Raw genomic sequence first — 25,114 nt, forward strand, 5'->3', positions numbered from 1 at the left:
AACAGATGATGTCAGTAGGTCATATCCTGACATATTTACCGGTTTATATTCTTGTCGTTTAATTAAAAGTGCATAAGCTGTTTTAATCTGTGTCGGTCAGTGTCTAAGCAAATAACAGTACTCGCGCCAATACTCATGAGATGATGCCAGTCCGACATATCTTAAGATATCCTGCTGGTATTTTGGTCGTTTATATCAAAGTGGATAAGCTGTTTTTATCTGTGTTGGTCAGAGTAACGGAAGCAAGTAACTGTACTTACACCGGTATTATAACCAGATGAGGAGAGTCGGTTACATCATGGGATATTGATATCATCATGATAGACAGAGACAGAGTCCGACCAAGATAACTCTGCGACGTGCAACTTTGGAAACGTCTTCTTGGTACAGTCGCGATCAGATATATCGGAGTGGCCAAGCTGTTCACAATATCTGAACACGCACTCTAAAGGGGCCCACTGATTACCAGTCCGCCGGACGATATCGGCCCGTCAGTTGTTAGGAATTGTTAACTTTTTGTTCTAACTGACAGGCTAATGTCGTACAATAGAGGCGTGCTCAGATATTTGTGAGCGCCTCAACCGCTCCGATATATTATTTATTTATTTATTTATTTAAACTTTATTGCACAAAAGAAAACTTATCGTACAAAAGGCGGACTTAATGCCAAAAGCATATATCTGATGGCGACTGTACAATGCTAGCTAGAAGGCATAACCACTAGCGATCCGTCCCGGTTTCGCACGGGTTATACAAAACCTTTAACAAATTATAATACAGTTAAACCTCTCAAGAATCACTCAATTGAAAGGTGAAAACCGCATGAAAATCCGTTCAGTTAGTTTTCGGGTTTATCGCGAACATACATACACACAAACAAACAGACGCGGCGGGGGACTTTGTTTTATAAGGTGTAAGTACCTAGTGACGCAGTTAACCATCAGGCCAAACATTATTTATTTCGTTGTAACCAATAATTTTCCTTCTGCATTGTAGTGTCTTGACCTGAATATAGTTATTTATGTCGGTTTACCGCAGGCTAAAAACGAGATGAAAAACAATGACCGCAATCTGCTCAAGTCTTGCCCTTGAACGTTTCTTAAGTGAGACAAGATGATCAAAATGCTTAAATTAATAATAAATATCTTAGAGACCGCGAGCTTCGCTCGGAAAACATAAAAACTCGAAAATGCACGTGTTCCTAGAGATAAGACCTAGCTAGTTCGATTTTTCGTCCCCGAAAACCCCCATATAGCAAATCTCATCGAAATCGTTACAGCCGTTTCCGTGATCCCCGAAATATATAGGTAAATAAATAATATCTGGGAGACCGAGCTTTGCTCGAAAAACATATAATAAAATAACTCAAAAATGCGCGTTTTCCCAGAGATAAGACCTAGCTAGATCGATTTTAGCCCCCGAAAACCCCCATATGTAAATTTCATCGAAATCATTCTCCGAAATATATATTTGTAAATAAATAAATAAACAAGAATTGCTCGTGTAAGCAAATTTATTTTGAAAATTATACAAAAGGTTAATGGTAAGTATGATTTTTTATATAAAAATAACTTAAATATACTTACCTATATTTCGATATTAAAATATTTTAATCTAAAAGCCTCCGCGAGTTGTACCGGGTGCAAAAGTGCTCGTTTAAAGGTATTACAAGAATTGCTCGTTTAAAGGTATAACATATTATTATTCAATCGCGGCTTAATAGTTAAAATTAACTCTACCTATATAATGGCAAGAGATCCGTCGTGACTCGAGTGACTACATTTTTAAAATTTGACACCTTCTACTGAGTATATTATAGGTATTTGCCAGAGTATAGTAAAGATAGGTATCTAAATCTATTAAGAATCTGTGTCCCGCGAAAACGAAGTGCAGCCACATTCCTCGAGAGGCGCGTTGATGTATTTTGTTCTATACTAAAGCGTACCGAATCAAGAACAAATTCGAAGATATTCAGTTCCGAATCTCATGTGTAAAAACGCTGATTACCAAATCGTTCACAAAAGTAGCGCACACGCATACATAAATATTAAATAACGAGATACTTTCTTAAACAATAGTTTTGAATATTCCGCCGAAACTAAGTCAAACTTTCTACCTTTTACGTTAAATATACAATACATTACAATATTTACAATGTCATTGTGTTTGCGCTTTTAAAACAAGTGTACTGGCCCGGACATGCCGTCGAAAAAAGCGAAAGTCAAGTCGCCGACAGTCTATGCCTTGTGTAGCGACCGGCGATCGGTGAAAGAAGAAATGGAACGCCATTTTGATTCCGCTGTCAGTTCGATTGCAACTTTTGGCGGGAAACGACGACTGTGCACGTTTTTTTAATAAAAAAATACATGCGTGCGTGAGTAACGGAAGTGAATTCGTTAAATTAAATAACGAAATGGATTTGAGAGAGATCATTAAGTGGTTTATCCCATGTTTTCACATTTTGCTAAAATTGGATGCCAGGATGACTCTGATTTGGTTATTATTGTTTTGTAATCTATGTCCGGGTATAAGTGCTAGTGAATTAGATGAAAGTAGTCATTTAAATAACGCCAAAAATGTAGTTAGTTACGAAAATAATTTTAAGTTCAACCAAAGTGAAGTTTATGGGGATAAGTTGTTGGTTTCTGTGGAAGCGATCAATGATACTTCAGTTGGTAAGCGTTTTTGTCTGTGTTTTTCATTTCCGTTTGCTTTTTACTGACTTGTTTCATTTCCGGTTTCGTTTTATTAAGTTTTAGTTGACTTTTAGTACCTACATCTGATATAGGTCTCTGAGTCTCTTTGGAGACCTTCCAAAGAGACTCAGGGACGCAATTGGGGACCTTACCTCGCTCAACGCATCATTCTGGCAGTTCAGCGGGGTATATAACGCAGCCAGAAAGGGGACCTTGCCGCAGGGGCCTTTTTTGATTTAGTTTAGTTTTATTTTAGAATAGTTTGTATTTAGTATAATTGTAATTTTAAGTTGTTTTTATTTATTGTTTTTGTCATGTTTTTGTACTTTATACTATATAGGTAAGTACTAATATAGTTTGGATTTGAATGTTCATTAAATGAAAACATATTAGTTATATTATTTCTGTGTTTATCAAATTGAGCACGACAATAATATTATTTAAGAACAGTAGAAAAGTATGAATTTCACAAGGTTTTTTAGTGACATGTAGCTTTGTACCTAGATATATATTGTATTGTGTATTGTGTATACACAATTTGATTTTATAAATGTAGAATTGTAGACTTTCCAAAGATATAAAAACACCAATCAGAAACGTAAGTTTATCCAAGATATGTAGATCAAACCATTTGCAATGTGAAAAGTGAGACTTATGATTGACATATTGAGGCTCTCTGATAAATAAATAGATATTCTAGGATAATCTCAAATGTGATCAATAATATCTGACTTAAGAGTTCAATATGTTTTAGCAGATTTTCAATAAAATTTGTACCTACTAAATCTATATTATGTATTGAAAATTTAAATCAATTTGCCAAAAAATCTGATTGTGATTTTTCCTTAATTATTGGGCCAAAAGTGTCATGGAAAACCACAAAACTTTTTTCCTGTTTGTCTTGAAAATTTTTCACGTTAAAACCCCAAACCTTGCCCAAACCACAATGCGTAAAATCCGCTTAACCTCTTAAGCCCCGAATCCCGATGATGTCCTTTTTAAAGGACAAATAAGTAGGTACCTACTAAAAAACTACGTTTTTAACAGAATTATAAATGGTTCCTAATTCAAACTTACCAGGGCCGATTTTTATTTTGTTTTCGATTTTTTTAAGTAAAAAAAACGGCAAAAATATCACGTTTGTTGTATGGGAGCCCCACTTAAATATTTATTTTATTGTTTTTAGTATTTGTTGTCATAGCGGCAACAGAAATACATCATCTGTGAAAACTTCAACTGCCTAGCTATCACGGTTCATGAGATACAGCCTGGTGACAGACAGACGGACGGACAGCGGAGTCTTAGTAAAAAGGTCCCGTTTTTACCCTTTGGGTACGGAACCCTAAAAAACAACGACCCACTAATGACAGTAATGACTCTTGGATTTCAAAGGTTAATCTGAAAACCCCCTATTACCACAGAATAACTAATAGTACTAGGTACAGAAGACTCACTCTCTAACAAAACGCGTCTGTTACGATGAGCACAGATATGGCCGCTAGGTGGCGACAGCGCCACGCGCGGCTTATGGCTTTCCCCAAAATTGGGGCCGAACGATTGTACTTTTAGCTACCTGTAGCAAAGCGACGAAATCGCGGAGTGAGCCACGCCTGCTATTACATAAATCACCTCAACGGTAAATAATCAAATTACTTAAGTAAAATGGAAAGCGTAATTACAATAACTCATCTTACTTGGAACACGCTTCTATCGGCAATTACAAATTTGAGCGTTCTTATTAAGGCAATTAAGTCCGATTTACATTGTACGTTAAGATCGCGTGATGAGCATAGACGAACGCTTTCATTTTTTTTAGTGTTATTGACCAAGGCTGATTCGTTCGGTCATAGACAATGAGGAAAAAAGGTGGTCATTGCCTTAGATATAGCGTGGTTTAAGAAGGTAATTATTAAAGATGCCACGAATATTCGGCAACTATTCGGTATTCGGCCTGTTCGGCCACTTTGCTGAATTTCTAAAATAAAATGTTTGAATATCTAAACTAAAATGTATTTACCAATAAAGATCTGTATTCTGTATTCTATCTGTTGCCTTTCTAAAAAAAAAATATACACAATAAAAATAGCCAAAAACTAATAAACATTTTATATTTTTAAAATGTATTCTTGGAAAGTTACTACGAAGACCCTTTTTTGAGCATTATTTGTTGATTACAAAATATTAAATTTTTATCTTGGGTCTAATTTGAATGACTCTAACTACATTCATTAATTTTGTTATACAAAAATATGTCTTAGCAAACGTTGTTTGTTGGCGAACACTTTTCATAATAATTGTGACTCAAAATGTTCGCATGTCATGCCGAATATTTGGTGTTCGGCCAAAACCACTATCCGGGGCATCTCTATAGTTACGTGTTGTGACAATTAACAATAATTAACAATGACAACACAATACTATTGTAAATCTGTCCGAAAACAGTTTCACTTCACGTGTACAGTCCTAAAATATGGACGCTATAAGCACGAAGAGATTTCCTATTTCTATCACACGTGTATTACTATATTGGTTTCCCGCTCGCACAGTGGCATTGACCGTCGTCACATGGATGGGACAGCAATTACGCGTGTGAAAGAGACAACGTCAAATCACTATGAAAATATGTGCCATTTTCCGGCAGCCATGGATTTTGAAGCGGAGTCCAAACGGTATGATCAAATCGACCGACAGAGTGATGGCAGGTTTTTTTTATGATATAGGAGGCAAACGAGCAGACGGATTACCTGATGGTAAGCGATTACCGCCGCCCATGGACACCCGCAACACCAGAAAGGTTGCAAGCGCGTTGCCGGAATTTAAGATGGGAGTACGCTCTTTTCTTGAAGGTTTGAAGGTCGTATCGGTCCGGAAATACCGCAGGCGACACACAGTTTGGCTGTGCGAGGCAGGAAGTTTCTGGAGAAACGCACAGTTGAGGACTGCCAATCATCTAAGTGGTGAAGCCCAAATGTAATGGTGGTGGTGGTGGGCCTAAGTGTAAGGCCTGAGTGGACGCTCGAGTTGGGCGTGCAGCGGGGCGGGGCGTGCGGCGTGCATGTTAAACAAATGCAAGCGTATAGGAGCGGCCTTAGTGCACGCTGCTCAAATTACTCCTGACCCCGACGCCACGCTGCACGCCCCGCCGAACGCTCCGCTTCGAGCGTCCACTCAGGCCTTACACTAAATGTTAACGGAGTGGTGACCGCTTTCAGACGAAAGGAGTGCCTGGCGTCCATTGGCTCGTTGGGTGGACGATATTCGGAAGATTGCGGGTCACTTCTGGATGAGATTGGCTCAGGAAAGGGATAAGTGGCGTACTCGAAGAGAGGCCTATGCTCAGCAGTGGGCGATATGATGATGATGATGGACTTGCGTGCGAGAACATTGAACGACATAGGTTGGAACGAGACACAGTGGTTCGGACCTTTCGTTCCCACCAATGGTTGTCGCTGCCGCCATCTCCAGTCGCTCAATGTCGTGGCCAAGCCGTTATGCTAGCCGGTCAGGATCTTATGATGCTGACCGTATACACCAAGAAAGACGCCATCTTTGAAACTTTATTTATTACTTATAAATGACTTATGAATAAGTAAGTCAAATAAAGCCAAGGTGTTCGGTCGACATAATTGTACAGTCAATATTAGTTGAGTTTCGGAGGTTGGTCGAGATGGAGGTTAAGTTTGTTTACAAATTTACAAAACTTATACATAATATGCACATCCGGTGACACTTCAGTCAACGACCGGTCACAATTTTAACCTATACTTGGGTTGACGTTGACGTACATATTTAATCGGAAAATTATAATATATTTAGTATCAAAACAATCTCTCTACTATTGGTAATATAAGGTACCTACTAATACTACGACTAGGGTACTAGTGCTTGACATGCTAATGCCCAATAGATGGCACCCTGCTGTCACCTCTATTGACAATGACCTAAGTTTCAAGATGACATGTACTGGTACCGCGTCGAGCATCTCGGGATTTTCATAAAAAGTGTACCATTAACTTTTTCGAAAAACTAACAACTCTTGGGTTATTTCGACTCAGAATCACGAGGACTATTGATTAAAACAAAGAAAAAAATTGTCTGCAGTTTTTTATACAAATTTTGGGTGTCACTGTCAGGTTTGTGGCGGTCCATAGAAAATGTACAGTCGCCATCAGATAAATAGGAGCGTCAAGGCGTAAGAGTGCGTGTTCAGATATTTTTGAGCATCTCGGCCGCTCCGATATAAGTATCTGATGGCGACTGAACTACCTATGTGAAAATGCGTCACAAAACTGTCCGTTTTTTTGGACACTTTTTTTCCTTTTCCATTCGATAGTCTTCGTGTTCAGAGTAGCAATAAGGAAATAACCCAGAAGTTGTTAGTTTTCGTAAAATAGTAAATGGTCATTTTGTTTCTGAAAATACCCATATTTTGTTAGGATACACTTATATTACTTTGGTAGGATAAAACAATATACCTACTCGTCGACAAATATTTAAATTCTAATGTCAAGCATTTGTATTGCAATATTTGTTGATTTTATTGTGTTATTGTGTTTTAATTTGTTGATTTTTTTGCATGAATATACGATTTTTATTTCTTATTAAAAATATGCCTTTTTTTAACTTTTTACGAACTTTTGCATTGTTTTTAAATGAAGGGTTAAATTCTCTTTAAAATGAACCCACACACTCATACTTTACCTTCGACAACATAACGTTTATAACGGCTTGAAACAAAAATCCGTGGGTGTGCGATTTCCGTGACGCCGAGTGTAGAATGAGGCACCACCGTCCGTCGGACCGAGGGCTAAGTCATAATATCCACATTTTGTCGTTAATGCTCAGCCATTAAATTATATAATTCTCCGTACTATAAACATTACATTAGGCAGTCATTAGCAATATAAAATAGGCCCATTATGGTTAAAGTGCCTAATATATTAATTTTAATGTGATCTCACTGATTACTTACGTGAGATTTGTAATTTTGTACCGTTTTTAGGGTTCCGTACATGTTCCGTACCTCAATAGGAAAAATACCCTATAGGATCCCTCGTGCGTCTGTCTGTCTGTCTGTCCGACTATTCTCCTTTTATCTCCGAAACTACTGGGTCTAAAATTTTGAAAAAAATACACAAAATAGTTATTTACCTATAGATGACAGGAAAACCTATTAGAAATGTGCAGGCAAGCGTGAGTCGGACTTAATTTACGGAACCCTTGGAACGCGAGTCCGATTCGCACTTGACCGGTTTTTTTAATTTAACTTTCACTCAGAAAACGTACACACGTTATTTATGTGACGTAAGTTAACAGTTGAAGCATTTGGGGTCGTTGGGGTCAAAAGCGGGTCGGGTCTAGAAGGGATTAGCGACGCGCCTTTTAGATGACACCGTAAGATTTTAAACACTCGCCTGTTTATAAACTCGCTAGTTTAATTATAAACTGACGGTAGGGAGATTATAAACTAACCTAACCTACGTGAGATTGTAAACTAATAACTGTATCTTTGATATTAGGTATTTGAGAGGTTTCAGGATAGACTTCAGAATAAAACACAGGAATAGCAGTATAGCGTGTACTGGTCGGTTACAGACTGACTTGCTTAACTAGTTTTAAAACTACCCTTTAATTTAAACACTACATCCCTCCACCAATAGTTGTAAAACTATCCATACAACTAATAAATAATAACAAATAATAAGTAAAACACTGAGGCGTCTTTTTGTATTAATAATCGGGGTTTGGATTCCTTGTGCTCCTTAATGGAAATCGTCGTACAAAAACATCTGGTTCAATCGGCTCGTCGTCATATACTCCGGGGGGTGTAATAGAAGAAGGTGGTACTTCCGGGACAGCCGTGGTACCCTGAAGTCGCGGCGATGATGTTTGTGAGACGACACTCGAAAATGAGCAATCGGACATGTCGGCATCGTCGTCCTCTTCCCCGGCAGCCGCAGGCGACGGCGCCGGCGGCGGCGGCGGCGGCGCTGCGGTTTCAGAGGGCGCCTCCTCTCTCGGCTCACTGGTTTGCAGAACGGGCACATCGCCATCGTAGCCGTCGTCTTCCAAAGCCTTGTTGCCCTTGTACATAAGCAACTGATCAACATGCTTTTTAGCTGTTACTTGAAGGCTTTTTATATAAACATTGAACATTGACGAGCCGATGGTACTTAAAATTGTTCCTTCTAACCACGTATGTTTTGTGCCATTTTTAAAATATGATTTTACGAGTACACAGTCTCCGATATTAAATTTAATTTGCCTCTTTCCATCGTAATATTTACGCTGTGAGATCTGTTTTTGGAGCACATTTTTATCAGCCGAGGATTCTGACGGACTGACGTCGGGTGCGTCGTCGGGCGTCGGCACGAGCGTATCGAAACGACAGCGCAGCGACCGACCTAGCATCAGTTCGGCGGGAGAGTGTCCGGTCGTACCGTGGACAGAGTTTCGGTACTCAAAAAGAAAATAATTAATTTTATTATAAAAATCGACCTTCGATAGATTTTGTGCCAAGATTGTTTTTAAACCTTTTTTTATGAACCTTACGCTATTTTCCGCGAGACCATTAGACGCGGGATGGTAAGGCGCAATTGTTACGTGCTTTATGTTATTACTTTTGCAAAAGTCCTCAAATGCCGCCGAAGTAAAATTGGTAGCATTATCTGTTACTAACGTTCTAACTAAACCGAATCTAGCGAACATATCGCATAGTTTCGCTATAACGCTCGCCGAGTCAGTACTCGACATAAAATAAACCTCCACCCATTTGGAGTGCGCATCCACCGCTACGAGCACCCGGTGGCCTGCCAGCTCCGCCATGTCGAGGTGCAGGCGCTGCCAGCGCGCGCGCGGCCGCGGCCACACCGTGAGCGGTGCGCGCGGTGGCGCAGCGCGGATCGATGAACAAATAGTGCAAGAACCTATCTTTTCCTCAATCTGTTTATCAATATTTGGCCACCACATATATTTACGCGCGTTGCTTTTTGTCTTAACCACACCAAAATGTGAATTATGCAGTTCATTCAATAAACGTTCCCTATAGATAACGGGTATTATGATTTTATGACCTCTCATTATACAACCTTTTTCTAAAGATAACTGCAAACGGCAATTAAAATACGGCTTAAGGTCGCTATCCACTACTTTCCTAGGCCAACCTTGCAAAATATATTTTGATATTATGCTCAACACGGGATCATTAAGAGTTTCTTTTTGTACATTTTCCACCGAAATAGGATGAATGTCGTGATACATGAAATTAATAAATAACGCTTCATCCTGCACTAAATTATCCTCATTAGCAACCAGTTGCGAATCTTTTATTGCGCGCGATAAGAAATCTGCCACGTTATCTGCGCTCTTAATGTACTCGATCTTAAAATTGTACGCCGATAAAAACAGAGCATATCGTTGTAATCGATTAGCCGCGAACTCCGGGACGCCTTTCTTGCTGCCAAAAATCGAAATTAAAGGCTTATGGTCAGTCCTTAAAATGAAAGGCTCCGGTCTACCGTACAAGTAATGGTGGAATTTTTTAATTCCAAAAATTATAGCAACCGCTTCTTTTTGAATTTGAGCATAATTTTGCTCACTCTTAGATAATGACCGAGATGCGTAGGCCACGACGCGCTCGATGCCATCCGCTTGCGTTTGAGCCAATAAGGCTGCCAGACCCTTGGGGCCCGCGTCCACAGTGACAATCGTTGGCAAATCGGGGTCATAGTGAGCCAATACCTTATCAGACGCAAGCTCCTTTTTGATAGCTTCGAAAGCGTCGTTTTGGGCCTCGCCCCACTGCCATTTGCAGTCTTTTTTTAATAACAAATTTAATGGATTTAACATACTGGCCGCATCAGGAATAAACGTCCTATAATAATTTAGCATACCTAGAAAAGATTTTAATTCCGTCACGTTCCTAGGTCGTTGACATTCTAGAACAGCATTTACCTTCTTTTTAGACTTGTGCAACCCATTTTTGTCAATAACAAATCCTAAATACTCTACGGAATCCTTAAAAAATTCACATTTTTCCTGTTTTACACGTAACCCGGCATCCTTTAGTCTATTCAAAACTTGTTCCAACCTAGCCACATGAGATTCCCTATTTGGCGCGGTAATTAATAAATCGTCTAAAAATATACACGTGCCCTCAATGCCAGCTAACAGTTTATCCATGCACTGCTGAAAAATGCATGGAGCGTTGGATAGGCCAAAAACTAAACGGGTATACCGGAATAACCCCTTATGGGTATTTATACAGGTCAAATTCCGCGACGGTTCGTCTAGAACCAGCTGATTGTAAGCTCTGGATAGGTCTAATTTGGAAAACTCCACCCCGCCATGCAATTTAGAAAACAAATCTTCTATTCGCGGTAACGGATAATTGTCAATAAATAAAATATTGTTTAAGGTTACTGAGTAATCTCCGCAGATACGAATATTACCATCCGAACGCAACACGGGGACAATTGGCGTAGCTATATCGGAATGTTCGACTTTCTCCAAAATGCCTAAATCTAGTAACCTCTGTAATTCAGTTTCAACTTTAGGCTTTAACGCTAAAGGTACCGTCCGAGGCTTACAAAATTTAAACACTGCATCTTTTTTAATTTTTAAATGAATTTTATATGGAGTAAATGTGCCAAGTTCCCCTGAAAATACCTCCGAGTACTTTTCGTGTATTTTTTTTAACATCGGATCCTCTTTTATGTTATGACAATTAAGGTTACACAAATGTAGGTCAAATTTGCTAATAAAATCACGTCCTAGCAACGGCAATTGCACCATTTGCGAATCGATCGTGGCAATAATAAAAAACTTAATCTCCCTTATACGATCATCAAACTTAACCGGTAATAAGATATAACCCACAGGTGTGATTTTATTGCCATCGTAACAATTGAGCCTTACGTTACACTTGCATAGGGCATAATTTACTTTAAATGTTTTTGCGTAAACATCGGCGGGTAAGACGGACACTGCGCTGCCGGTGTCAACTTCGCACAAAATCGACTTGTTATCAATCAAAACAGATTGCATCATAGGTTTCCCGTTAACCGAACGGATAGGAAAAAAATCATAAATACCTTCGCAAATATCGTCAGTATCCTCGGCTAAGAAATTTGTGGTCTTAATTTTAGATTTACACACTCGGCTCAGATGGCCTTTCTTTCCGCACTTTTTACACGAATACTGAGTAAATTTACACTGTTCTTTGGAATGTCCGTGATAACCACATGCACTACACTTAGATCTTTTCTTATCGCCTTCCGCGGCGGGGCGTAGCGCGAACACATCTGCAGATGCGCCGGCGCTGGCGCTGACCGTACTGTTGTTGCCATGCACCGCCAGCCGCGCACAGCGCACGCTTTGCGCCAGCTGCAGGGCTTTATTGAAGGTCAACGAAGTTGGGTCTTCGGCAAAAAGTTTTTCTTTCTCCTTCCTGTTTTCTAATCCGAGCACAAAACGGTCTCTTAACGCGGAGTCGAGTTCCGTAGCGAACGAACAATATTGCGCCAGACTGCGCACACGCGCCGCCCACTCGTTTAATTCCTCTCCGGGACGCTGCTCCGCTTTGTAGAACAAGTATCGCTCGGCGAAAACACATCGCTTAGCTTCAAAATGTCCGTCTAATTTTGCAATGAGGTCATTATAACTGACCGAATCTAGGTCAGCTGGAGACACTAGGTCCTTTGCGATGCGGAAAGTGTCCTCCACCAGGGCAGTAAGTAGCACCGCTCGACGTGTAGCACCAGATTTATCTGTCTCCTCCGTAAATTTGTTCGCCAAACAAAACTGAGCAAAACGACTTTTAAAAATGGCCCACTCCTGCGTGCGGTGGTCGAACGTCGGACTGTTACCTAACACCAGATTCGTTGCTAACATCTTCTCACTTGTGTATAACTGACTTTTATCACAAAAACTTCACTTTTAATACGCGTATGTTCTTTTTTCGTCGCCACTGAGAGGTTTCAGGATAGACTTCAGAATAAAACACAGGAATAGCAGTATAGCGTGTACTGGTCGGTTACAGACTGACTTGCTTAACTAGTTTTAAAACTACCCTTTAATTTAAACACTACAGTATTATATGTATTCTCGATTTCGCACATGACTGCTCAACGACATTAACTACATATCTACTTATCTAGTCACAAAGTCAGCGATAGCGAGAAAGTTCACCGCCCCAAATGAGACCGGTCTGTGGGTGCTGTTTGGTGAATGAATGAATGGGTGAAGGTTACGTTGGAATAGGGTATTTAATTGTATTTAAAATAAATTATTTTACACCATGCATGAAATAAAGCACCAGAAGATTAATAGCGAAGCGTGGACACCAGTTGTTATTTTTAGACACAATTTCTATTTTAAATCCCGTATAAAACTATAAAGAGTAGGTAATTTTATTGTGACGTCACATGCTAGTGTTTCATATAAATTCCATAGTAGCAAAATCGTTTTGACAGTTCGAAAAAAGAAACTGATTTGACTAGTAGTCAAATACCCTGAGTCTGAATGACATCCGTGAATGTCTGGCACACTCGGTGATCCTGCCCATGAAGCCGATGCACGATGGTCCTGGGTTCAAATCCCGGTAAGGGCTTTTATTTATGTATGAGCACGGATATTTGTTACCGAGTCATGGGTATTTTATATCTATTATAAATATTTATGTATTATAGGTACTTATTTGTCGTCTTCTAAGTATCCACAACACAAGCCTTATTTATTGTGGGACTTAGTCAATTTGTGTCATGAATGTCCTATAAAATTGAATATTTATTTATTTAATGAGTTTACGGTATTGCTTAATATAAATCTTCCTTACGATATTTATGGAGTAATCAAACTAGCCTTTTTAGATTTAGTTTAGTTTAGTGTAGTTTTATTTTAGAATAGTTTGTATTTAGATTAATTGTAATTTTAAGTTGTTTTTATTTATTGTTTTTGACATGTTTTTGTACCTTATATGTGACGTCCCACGGGTAAAGGTACCTTATGGCCGTTGGCGCTTACGCTATTATTAACGCCGCTCCGCCGCCGCGCGCTATTATTATTGCGGCGCTATGCGACGTAAGCGCCAAGTGCCATAAGGTACCTTTTGCCGTGGAACGTCACACATATGAATAAAGCTCTTATTACACTTGAAAGAACAATTACAATAAATAACTATGTGTTAAATACGCCTCTGGGCTTGACAGACCAGTTTCTCAGGATATATGTTTCACCGGATGGCTAAGAAAACTGGTTGGAACTTCGTCATTATCATTAAAATATGCGCCAATGTCTAGATAACTCTGTGTACATCTTTTAACTAACAAGATTGGGAAGAGTTTAAGTTATTTTGGTTAACTACGGACTGGTTAAAGGATTTGCTAATGATATTATAATATTATTAATAAAACTTTTTATTACAAAAACTTTTCTGAATAGAAAATTGCAATTTTTTTAAGTTTTTTTTTATTCTTACGTCTCCAGAATCTTCCGATAGTGTTTCTACATTTTTGAGAATTTTCTGCCACTTGCACATTGCTATTTCTGCGTCTACAATAGGGTATTTGACTACTAGTCAAATCAGTTTCTTTTTTCGAACTGTCATAACGATTTTGCTGCTATGGAATTTATATGAAACACTAGCATGTGACGTCACAATCAAATTATCTACTCTTTATAGTTTTTTAGCGGTTTTAAAATAGAAATTGTGTCCAAAAATAACTGTCTACGTTTCTCTATTAATCTTCTAGTGCTTTATTTCATGCATCTTATCTTATCTTATCTTATTATTTTCGGGGGCCCTTACGGATACACTTCGACCCATAGGGATTTTTTGTGTAATTACCCCCTGGAGAAGATCCGTCAGCTACTCAAGAGCTTTTCCCACCATATCCATGTGTCGGATGATGGAGCTCATGGGTAGCGTTTTAAAGTCCTTTGGTTCCAGATATCCTGCTCCGAAGTCCTTCATTCTTTGTCTGGCTAGGGCGTGACATTCTCATTATTTCATGCATAGTGTAAAACAATTTATTTTAAATAGGTACAGTAAAATACCCTATACAGTTACACAGTGTCAAAATAATTTCCCCGCTAACCCGCATTTAGGGCACTACGGTTCACTGACTTCAAATAATTGGTGTTATAAGCACCTGTAATAAAACGTAACAGATTGCGACATTGGATAACACCCGTGTTTATGAATTGGGGAAAGTGAAAAAGAAAATGGCGTGAAATAGGAAAATGAAATTTGAAATTTTACTATATACTAAATGCAAATGGCAAAGATAGCGTAAACTTAAGAACTGGCTCATTCAAGAATGTTTTTACTCTGTTGAAGAATATTTTGATTACTTTAGACATCAATCAAACTTGACATTTTATGATATAATTAAATTGTAATTTTGACATTTTAGTAATACGCTAGATATAAGTGCAATAGATTTAAGTACTCTAAGTACGTACCGTTGCATGCTTCTTTTTATATTTAGGTAGTTTCTAGAATAGTTTTGCATGCCAGCTTCTGGTGGAATGTGTGTGACCACGACATATTTTTATAACATCTTTTTGTACCACATTTTAAAGCGAAATAAAGATATTTGTATTTGTATTTGTAAAGATAGTTTATTCAAGAAAAAACTCTAGTTATATACCTATGTAAGAAATCCGCAACGCAGGCTTCGTCCGGTGGCTACAAATGCAAATCAGCAACATGCTTCGTCTCAAACATATACCAAGGATGATATCCGCAACAGGCTTCGTCATTATAAAATCTAAGTTAAACATAATTTGAAATACTAATTTAGTCACATGCTAGTGTTTCATATTTATAAATTCCATAGTAGCAAAATCGTTTTATAAGTTCGAAAAAAGAAACTGCCTTGACTAGTAGTCAAATACCCTATATTAGTGGTGGTAATTGCTATAACTGTTCCAAATTTTAGCAATCGATCTCTGAGAAGAACGAATTTAACCGATTTGCAAGACCGAAGTGATCCCATAAGTGTTCCGTGTACGGATCATATGATCATAAGTGTTTTGTACAGAACACTAAAAACTGTGCCACTATTGTTCCTTGCACACCGGGACAAAATATAAAAACACCAAAAAGTTTGTTCACCCGCCTACATTTTCTACTGTTGTATTATTCAACAATTTGTATATCTATAAATTGTATGTACAGACGTCAATCACAATCAAATTCAACGATGATCAACTCTGGTCAACGTGGGACTCGTCTGTACATACAATTTATAGTTTGTAATGTGGTAAGTCCCACAATAAAAAAGGAAAAGATATTTAAAATTTGTATATCGTTTCAGGTCGAACATTCGGTCGTCCAATGAAGAAGATGATGCAAGCGTTGATCCCGCTAGCTATGGCTATCGGCTCCGCCGGCACTTGGGCGGTGGTCGCGGCCCTTATAGGAGCCAAGACTTTGGTGGTCACTCTCTTTATACTGAAGTTACTTCTTATGGCGGGAGCTGCTAAGGTAAATACAACCTTATATTATAGTACATATGGTTCAGATTCTTATAACGATGTTAGTCTTCACTTGCGATGCCGATAGGATTCTCTGTACATGGGCGGTGATCGCAGCCCTTATAGGAGCTAAAACTTTGTTGGTTAGCTCTTTATACTGAAGTTGCTGCTTATGGCGGGCGCTGCTAGAGTAAATACAACCTTATGTTATAATAAACAAGGTGTTGATTTGTATATTCGATGCTATTTTCCGACCAACTACATATACTTAGTGTAAAAAATCTTCATGACAAAAACAAAAAACAACATTGACAAGTAACAAAAAAATAACTTAATTTGGCAGGGTCGCCATGAGATGTTGGAATATAATTATTATAATAAATATTATAAATAAAAAGATAAGGACAGGAAGAAACTATAACTGCACGGATTTTTCATTGACTAATATGGAAATGTCATAATGATTTTTTATTTATTTGATGTTGATGTCTATCAGATAGAACTGACAATTAAATACCTACCTACCTACAACTAAAATCTATCAGTTATTGGCCCACTTGCGCGTTCCAGAGGTAGCCAACTAACTCTGAGTTGACCGTTTATATATGGTCCTAAGTGCCTGACAAAATGTATGATCTGTGTTGGCTATGTTAAAATGGTAAAGAATTATTCGGTCGGTTCTCTTTATTTTATAGCAAACTAGCGACCCGCCCCGGCTTCGCACAGGTTAACAAATTATACACAAACCTTCCTCAAGAATCACTCTATCGATAGATGAAAACCGCATGAAAATCCGTTCAGTAGTTTTTGAGTTTATCGCGAACATACAAACACAACAGACAGACGCGGCGGGGGACTTTGTTTTATAAGGTGTAGTGACAAATGTGAATAGCTGACCCCTATTTAAATGTGTAGAAAACTTATAATTTAGTAAATATACGATGTTTATGTACACACATGTTTGTACAGGCAGTGGAACTAGTAGAAGCCGGATTTAAGAACAGACAGACACACAATTACAACAATGGTCCCCAGACACCGTACGACCCGTATCAGAGACCCGTGGTACCCGTACCAAGTCCCGTGGTACCCGTACCAAGTCCCGTGGTACCCGTACCAAGTCCCGTGGTACCCGTACCAAAACCAGTGGTACCAACATTGGTAACTTTTGAAATATTTTTGTTTCTTCTTAACCTCATTTCTACCGATAATTTTTTAGTGCAATGTTTGTGTTGGTATTAATTAAAAATATATTTTTGTACAAAATTGGTAAAAAACAAGGATAATTGAACTGTCATTTAGTAGGCTAAAGTCCGACCAAGTTAACTGCGCACGGCATGAAATGATCATAATCATAATCATAATCATTTAATCGCAATCCATGGTATTACAGGTGTTAACTTAGATTAGGTACAGCATGTCATCGTTAATGACATTTTCTATGAAAATATGACAAAAAAATTGTTCTTTTCAAGTCGGTGCATAATTACGGAATCTGTTGGGATATAAAAGACAAGTTTTTTTAAAAGCAAAGATTAGTTATCGCATAGAGAAATATAGTAAGAATAGAGTACCTACTCATTACATACATCAGTTATGGTACCAAAAATACTATTATTTTCGTAGTCGACATCTAGCATCGAATAGCGGAATTATCTATCTTTTTTCTCTATGGTTATCAGTAGAAGTTGCTACCACTGGTTCTCTGGGATTTTATTGTCATTACCAAAGAGAATTTTGTAGTCACAGTACTCACAGTAAATTTACTGCCATCTATCGACATATGATTAAAACTAAAAATGAAAATGTATAAAAGTATCTAAAAGTGTAGATACATATATATATGGATATTTGTTTTATTAATTTTTATTACGGAGTTACATATACCTTTGTCATTACCATAAATATCACCAATGTTACAAAAAACGCGCATAAAAATACATCTGGTAGAAATGAGGTAATCACAAAATCTTAAATACACTTGTAGTTAGAATCCTTCTGTTTGAGACCCAAAAAATATTTTAAAAAGCACCATAAATTATTCTTTCAGTTTTATCACAAATCTTTATTTCTTGTTAATAAATCACTTACATAATGGTGTTTCAAGACGTTGCTACTTTAGTCTTTAGCCCATACTTATCTTTTTGTATTTCCTTTAAACAACTGAAGAAAAACAATTAAGAAACTGACAGCATAAGTCATAAAGTAGTTTGTTAATGATGTTTCTTAAAAAACCGGCATTTCGAGGAAGGCGTTGTCCCCGTGGTCTCGGAGAAGACCACGGTAAATCTTAAAACTTAGATACGCGATTAAGTCCCGTTGTACAATTTAATAATGTGTAAAAATCGTGAATGTTTAAATCAGTGTTACATATTGATTAAGTCCTACAGTAAGCTCAAGAAGGCTTGTGTTCTGGGTACTCAGACAACGATACATATAATATACAAATACATAGAAAACAACCAAGATTCAGGAACAAATATCTGTGCTTATCACAAATAAATGCCGTTACCTGGATTCGAACCCAGGACCGCGGCTTCACAAGCAGAGTCACTACCCAGTAGGTACCCACTAGGCCAGACCAGTCGTCATCATAATTTGTGACGTTATCTATGAAAAGGGACCTTATTGTCGATGGCGGTTACGCCATTATTAACGATGCTCCGATATAAATACAATGCCACGCGACGCTGTGCGGCGTAAGCGCCATCGACAATAAGGTCCCTTTTCATAGATAATGCCCCATTTAATGTTTTGCGCATCCGTATCTTTACTGGGCTATATACAAATATCCTTACTTTTATTTTGTAGCTTGTAATAAATGGGCTGTCATGAACTTTTGTCAAAAGTCGTTATAGTATACAGTCAACGTCAAAGATATGTTTACATTTTTCGCCTTATTACAAAGGCATAAAGTGCAAAAGTGTAAAGATATCTTTTGACGTCACATATATATATGGCATACAAAATGGAATGGCCGTTCAGTTTTTAACACTTTTGCCTTCTACGTTTTCCTCGTAATATTTTTTGCTATTGAATCATTATTTGACACATTTTGAGCGACAGTGAAAGTGGCTTTCTAAGGCTTGCGTGAGTGAAATGACGCAATACGGGCAGTGGGTCAGAGCGAGACGGATGCGTGTTTTGGGTGCCTCCGGGAGCTATTAGGCACTTTGACATTACAGGTACAAACTTAATTGGAGGCTCCAAATACAGTAGAGTTTCCTTAATACGATCATTTTGTATACATATACATACTCGTAACTAGCGACCCGCACCGGCTTGGCACGGGTTACACAAAACTTTAACCAATTATATACCTTCCTCAATAATTAGGTAGGTACTCTATTGAGAACTATATAGGTACCTATTTGTAAGAATATTGCAAACATCAAATTCCCATTATAATATGATAGGGTCATTGCGCTAGTTTCCGTCTATGCTCTAGTTTTCGTCCACTTGACGGATTAGCATATAATATATTTCATTTTTAATTTGCTACTTGCGAAACATATTTTTTATGTAAGTAGATATATTATTTAGACATTAAGGACTGCAATAAGTCCAAATTAGTGCGCAATGTAGGTTTATATTAAAATTTCGTCAAGTGGACGAAAACTAGAGCTGGTCGAAAACTTGCGCATTGACCCTATTTATAGTGTCCTTTCACACTTTGTCACTTCAAAATTAGTGCACATGCATATAGTTAAGTAGCTTAACTTAGACGGACTATAAATATAACTATACCTACTTTTCTGTAGTCTCTTTCAGCATTACTTAGTTCCTATTACTTATGACTACAGCACTTTATGCAAAACTTCGAATGTGCAAATTATTGTACTTTATATCAATTATATGTGAATGTTATGAGGTTGGCAACTGTCAAAGGTTTGCATAGATGGCGCCATCATAGCTTGCCCCTTTTTGTATAAGCCCCTTTTGGGCTTAAAGGGCTGGCATCCAACGCATTAAAAAAAAACGAAAATTTAATTCTATAGTTCGTTTTTGTTTAGCATTAGAAATAAGGTGCCTAAAACAATCTTGATGTGTCTTTTTTTGAAAAACTCGTTTTAAAAATAAATCACGGCAAATATGTAACAATTATGAATCTAATACGATCATTTATATTCTTCTGCTTTCATAAGGTAATAGTTACTGATTTTTAAAAAGCGTTTTTCAATTAAAAGACATGTCAAGATCGCTTACCTTCTTTCTAATGCTAAAAAACGAACTAATTGTCAGGGCATAGAGAAAAAAATACATAGAGTGCTCACTCCATACATCAGTTTTAGTACCAAAAAGACTATTAGCATCTAGCATCGAGTAGCGGAACTATCAGTACTGCTACTTGACAATAGATGTAGCACCGACCGGAAAGTTTTATGCTGTTGAGATAAGACTTTCCGGTCGGTGCTACATCTATTGTCAAGTAGCAATACTGATAGTTCCGCTACTCGATGCTAGATGTAGACACTGAAATTAATAGTCTGAACTGATGTATGGAGTGAGCACTCTTGTCTTTATTTATCTATGGTCAGGGCAAGCTATGATGGCGCCATCTGCTAAATACTTCGACCGGCCAACCCGGTCACATAATATTAAAAACACTGGCTTTTTTAAAGATTAATTATCGTTTTTCAGTTCGGCGGTCTCCTCGGTGCAAAGTTGCACCACCAGCCTGCACCACACTACGCTCCCCCACCAAGTAAGGAGATCCATCTACATATACATAACGGGCAACATGGCCATCACGAGCATGAGGAGGAGGTCATACCTAACATATGTAAGTTCTCCTTATTTTAGGGCAGCGGTCGGCAACCTTTTAGCAGCCAAGGGCCACATAGTAGTTAACGAAGGTGACGCGGGCCGCACTTTGTTAATATTTATGACTTTAACAGACATTGTCGTTTGTCAATATAATATTACATACAAAATAGCCAGGGAGGCTCGCGGGTCGCAAGTGACAGGTTCATGGGCCGCATGCGGCCCTCGGGCCGCAGGTTGCCGACCGCTGCTCTATTTATTTTATTTATTTATTGTTTATTAAGAAACAAACAGTTGTATACATTTACATTTACAGAAATATTATGATAATATAGTTAGTGTTTTAGGGGATTACTTTGCTACCTTGCTTCTAAGAGAGCCATGTAAATAACATAATTATATCTTTAACTACTCAGTAGAAAATATCCTAGAAAAAGATAAAGGTAATAACGCTATTTTACTATAATATCGTGAACTTGGCAATTTCTCTACAAAAAAGTGTTAATAAATCTTTTATTTTACGCCATCTAGTAGCCAGTAGCAAATACGCTTGACAGGTGCTTGGTGCTTGCACCTGACAGGCACTTGTAGTACCTATTAAACTAAAGTGTCGCTTGATACCTGGACATCTAGCGACGAATAGCAGAACTAAAACCACACCGAGCAGCCTGAGCAGTGATTGAATAATTTATAAGCTTACGCAATTTGCCGCTAGATGTCTGTAGCTGTTAGTGTAACTATGCACCGATTTGAATGGAACAAAGTGCGGTAATGTCTTTATAAACGTCCTATTTTCATAGAAATTCGAAATTAATGACGACGTGGCCACAATTTATCGTTACAAATGCCTTGCAGTTAACCATGGAGCCAAATAAAAAACATTAAATTAATTACTACTACTACTACTTATATTTAATCCATATTTAATCTTTTTAGGGTTCCGTACCCAAAGGGTAAAAACGGGACCCTATTACTAAGACTCCGCTGTCCGTCCGTCCGTCTGTCACCAGGCTGTATCTCACGAACCGTGATAGCTATACAGTTGAAATTTTCACAGATGATGTATTTCTGTTGCCGCTATAACAACAAACACTAAAAACAGAATAAAATAAAGATTTAATTGGGGCTCCCATACAACAAACGTGATTTTTGACCGAAGTTAAGCAACGTCGGGCGGGGTCAGTACTTGGATGGGTGACCGTTTTTTTGCTTGTTTTGCTCTATTTTTTGTTGATGGTGCGGAACCCTCCGTGCGCGAGTCCGACTCGCACTTGGCCGTTTTTTAAAATTAATTATATTAAATCTTTTTTGTTCGTAGCTTCGTGGTCCCGCGACAGTCCCGTCAGTTCTCCCGCCAGCATTTCATCTAAAGTGTCAGCGGAAGCTTACAACCCTTACCTATATCTAGCGGGACCTCAGACTATACGGACCCCGTACGGGAACTATGTCAAAGTGGACTGAGAGTGTACCTTTACCTGAGGGCCTAGCGAGAAAATCGAAATAAATCTCTTTATCGCTCTATATTTGAAAGATAGAAAAATAGTCGAAACAATTTAGTGGTTTGCGGTAAGCCCTCAAACTATACTTGGTCATAGAGAAATATAGTAAGACAAGAGTGCTCACTCCATACATCAGTTCAGACTATTAATTTCAGTGTCTACATCTAGCATCGAGTAGCGGAACTATCAGTACTGCTGCTTGACAATAGATGTAGAACCGACCGGAAAATCTTATCTCAACAGCATAAGACTTTCCGGTCGGCGCTACATCTATTGTCAAGTAGCAGTACTGATAGTTCCGCTACTCGATGCTAATAGTTCCGCTACTCGATGCTAGATGCTAATAGTCTTTTTGGTACTAAAACTGATGTATGGAGGACCACTCTATGTATTTTTTTTCTCTATGGCTTGGTCAACCAGATCTTGTCAGTAGAAAAAGGCGGCAAATTTGAAAAATGCAGGCGCGAAGGGATATCGTCCCATAGAAAATTTGAATTTCGCGCCTTTTTTTACTGACAAGATTTGGTTGACAAGCTATATAAGGACCGCACGGAAACTATAGTTGGTCAAGCAAATCTTGTCACTAGAAAAAGGCGCGAAATTCAAATTTTCTGGGACGATATCCCTTCGCGCCTACATTTTTCAAATTTGCCGTCTTTTTCTACTGACAAAATCTGCTTAACCATCTATACATGGGCATATATATCAAAGTAGACTGACAATGTCATATTTTGGGTGTTTCTTCGAATACCACGAGCTTCGCATGTTTACGTTTAGACTTTAGTCTACCCATTGCCATGCTCCTTATTGCCACAGAATAAATAATAGTACTAAGTACAGAAGACTCACTCTCTAACAAAAAGCGTCTGTTACGATCAGCACAGATATGGCCGCTAGGTGGCGACAGCACCACGCGCGGCTTATGGCTTTCCCCAAAATTGGGGCCGAACGGATGTACTTTTAGCTACCTGTAGCAAAGCGACGAAATCGCGGAGTGAGACACGCCTGTTATTGCCAATATTGAACTATAATACCTGTGAAACTCGAAAATATTACAATTATTTTAAGGTAGGTATATCTGGTAGAGATGAAATAGAGCTGACAAATCATATCCATAACCATTTATTTCATCACAAGTACGTTCGTTCATAAAATTCGAAATATTCGAATCGCCCTTATGCTCTAATTTCAATGAAATCTTTTAGGGGAAATATTAAAAATGAAAAAAAAAAAGACCTGTAGGTACCCCTAGTGTACATTTCATTCGATAGCGTGACGGACGTACGCGTTTGCGTTAAGTGTCATTTTGTATGGGATTTTGAGTTTCCAAAACATCCCGCTTGGCGCGCTGTTCAAAATCCAATACAAAAACAAACAAAACAAAGACAAAACGCGAACGCTCGTCACGCTATCGAATCAAATATATACTAAGAGTTCTAACTAGGGGTTCTGTAAATACTTAATATATGGGGCATTATCTATGAAAAGGGACCTTATTGTCGATGGCGCTTACGCCGCACAGCTTCACGCGACATTGTATTAGTATCGGAGCATCGTTAATAATGGCGTAAGCGCCATCGACAATAAGGTCCCTTTTCATAGATAACGTCACATATTTAGAATGTTAGCGTTATGTGACTTGTAGCATAGTGAATAGAGGCCAAATGTTTTCCATTTATATGAGAGGAAAACTACCTGTAGATACTTATTATTTATATTATTTTACTGCCCAAAATGTAAAAGTTGTTACCAATTGTATATTATAAATTTGAAGAATAGTATTATTGCCCGTAGGTTGGTATTTAAATTACTACCTAATTAGAATATAGATAAGTTATTTATTGAAATGTATTTAATAAGGCTAATATTGCTTAAGTTATTTATATTTGTTAATAATAAACACTTAGTTAATGCCTTCCAGGTTTTATTTATGAACGTAGGTACCTTAAACCCACCCAACTATAAATAGTCCAAGTAGGTACTACGATTATGGTCCACAAGGTCCTTAATTCCACTAGAATCGGCCGAGAAATGCGACCTGCGGCCTGTTGCATTATCATTTGTCATGTCATGCGTCACATTCGTACTTACATACTTGTTTGAACGTGACAGGGAAAATGTAGACCCAGTAGTTTCGGAGATACAGGGGGGGGAATCGCTGCTAACTTAGCTTGGTCTAACTCTACATGTCATCATCTTCCTCGCGTTGTCCCGGCATTTGCCACGGCTCATGGGAGCCTGGAGTCCGCTTGGCAACTAATCCCAGGATTGGCGGGGGCACTAGTTTTTACGAAAGCGACTGCCATCTGACCTTCCCACCCAGAGGGTAAACTAGGCCTTATTAGGATTAGTCCGGTTTGCTCACGATGTTTTCCATCAAAAGCGACTGCAGGTAAAAATCAAATGATATTTAATACAATATAAGTTCCGAAAAACTCATTGGTACGAGCCGGGGTTTGAACCCGCGACCTCCGGATTGCAAGTCGCACGCTCTTACCGCTAGGCCACCAGCGCTTCTAAAGGGGCCCACTGATTAACAGTCCGCCGGACGGTATCGGCGCCTGTCAGTTGTTCGGAACTGTCAACTTTTTGTTCTAACTGACAGGCCGATACCGTCCGGCAGACTGTTAATCAGTGGGCCCCTTAACTCGGACTGGTAATCAGTGGGCCCTTTTA

General features: G+C 38.5%; 2 protein-coding genes across 2 annotated transcripts in view; one reads left to right on the forward strand and one right to left on the reverse strand.

Annotated features, from left to right (window-relative positions):
• LOC134659241 (androgen-dependent TFPI-regulating protein-like) overlaps nt 1-25,114 on the reverse strand; it is a 516,400-nt gene that overhangs the window by 268,321 nt on the left and 222,965 nt on the right. The gene's annotated exons all lie outside the window — the stretch shown is intronic.
• On the forward strand, nt 1,987-22,404 carry LOC134659065 (uncharacterized). Its single transcript, XM_063514670.1, has 5 exons — nt 1,987-2,675; nt 9,475-9,567; nt 16,001-16,185; nt 20,817-20,958; nt 22,249-22,404. The coding sequence occupies exons 1-5, from the start codon at nt 2,414-2,416 to the stop codon at nt 22,398-22,400; spliced, it is 834 nt and encodes a 277-aa protein (XP_063370740.1). The 5' UTR covers nt 1,987-2,413; the 3' UTR covers nt 22,401-22,404.

This window comes from Cydia amplana, chromosome 24 (assembly GCF_948474715.1).
Source record: "Cydia amplana chromosome 24, ilCydAmpl1.1, whole genome shotgun sequence".
In the NCBI taxonomy this organism is placed as follows: domain Eukaryota; kingdom Metazoa; phylum Arthropoda; class Insecta; order Lepidoptera; family Tortricidae; genus Cydia; species Cydia amplana.

What these genes read in the sequence shown, in the direction of transcription:
- LOC134659065 (XM_063514670.1), top strand. Translation starts at nt 2,414, where the DNA reads ATGGATTTGAGAGAGATCATTAAGTGGTTTATCCCATGTTTTCACATT. An exon ending in GATCAATGATACTTCAGTTG is followed by an intron (nt 2,676 to 9,474) that starts GTAAGCGTTTTT and finishes ACCCATTTGGAG; the next exon opens with TGCGCATCCACCGCTACGAG. An exon ending in TTATGGCGGGAGCTGCTAAG is followed by an intron (nt 16,186 to 20,816) that starts GTAAATACAACC and finishes ATCGTTTTTCAG; the next exon opens with TTCGGCGGTCTCCTCGGTGC.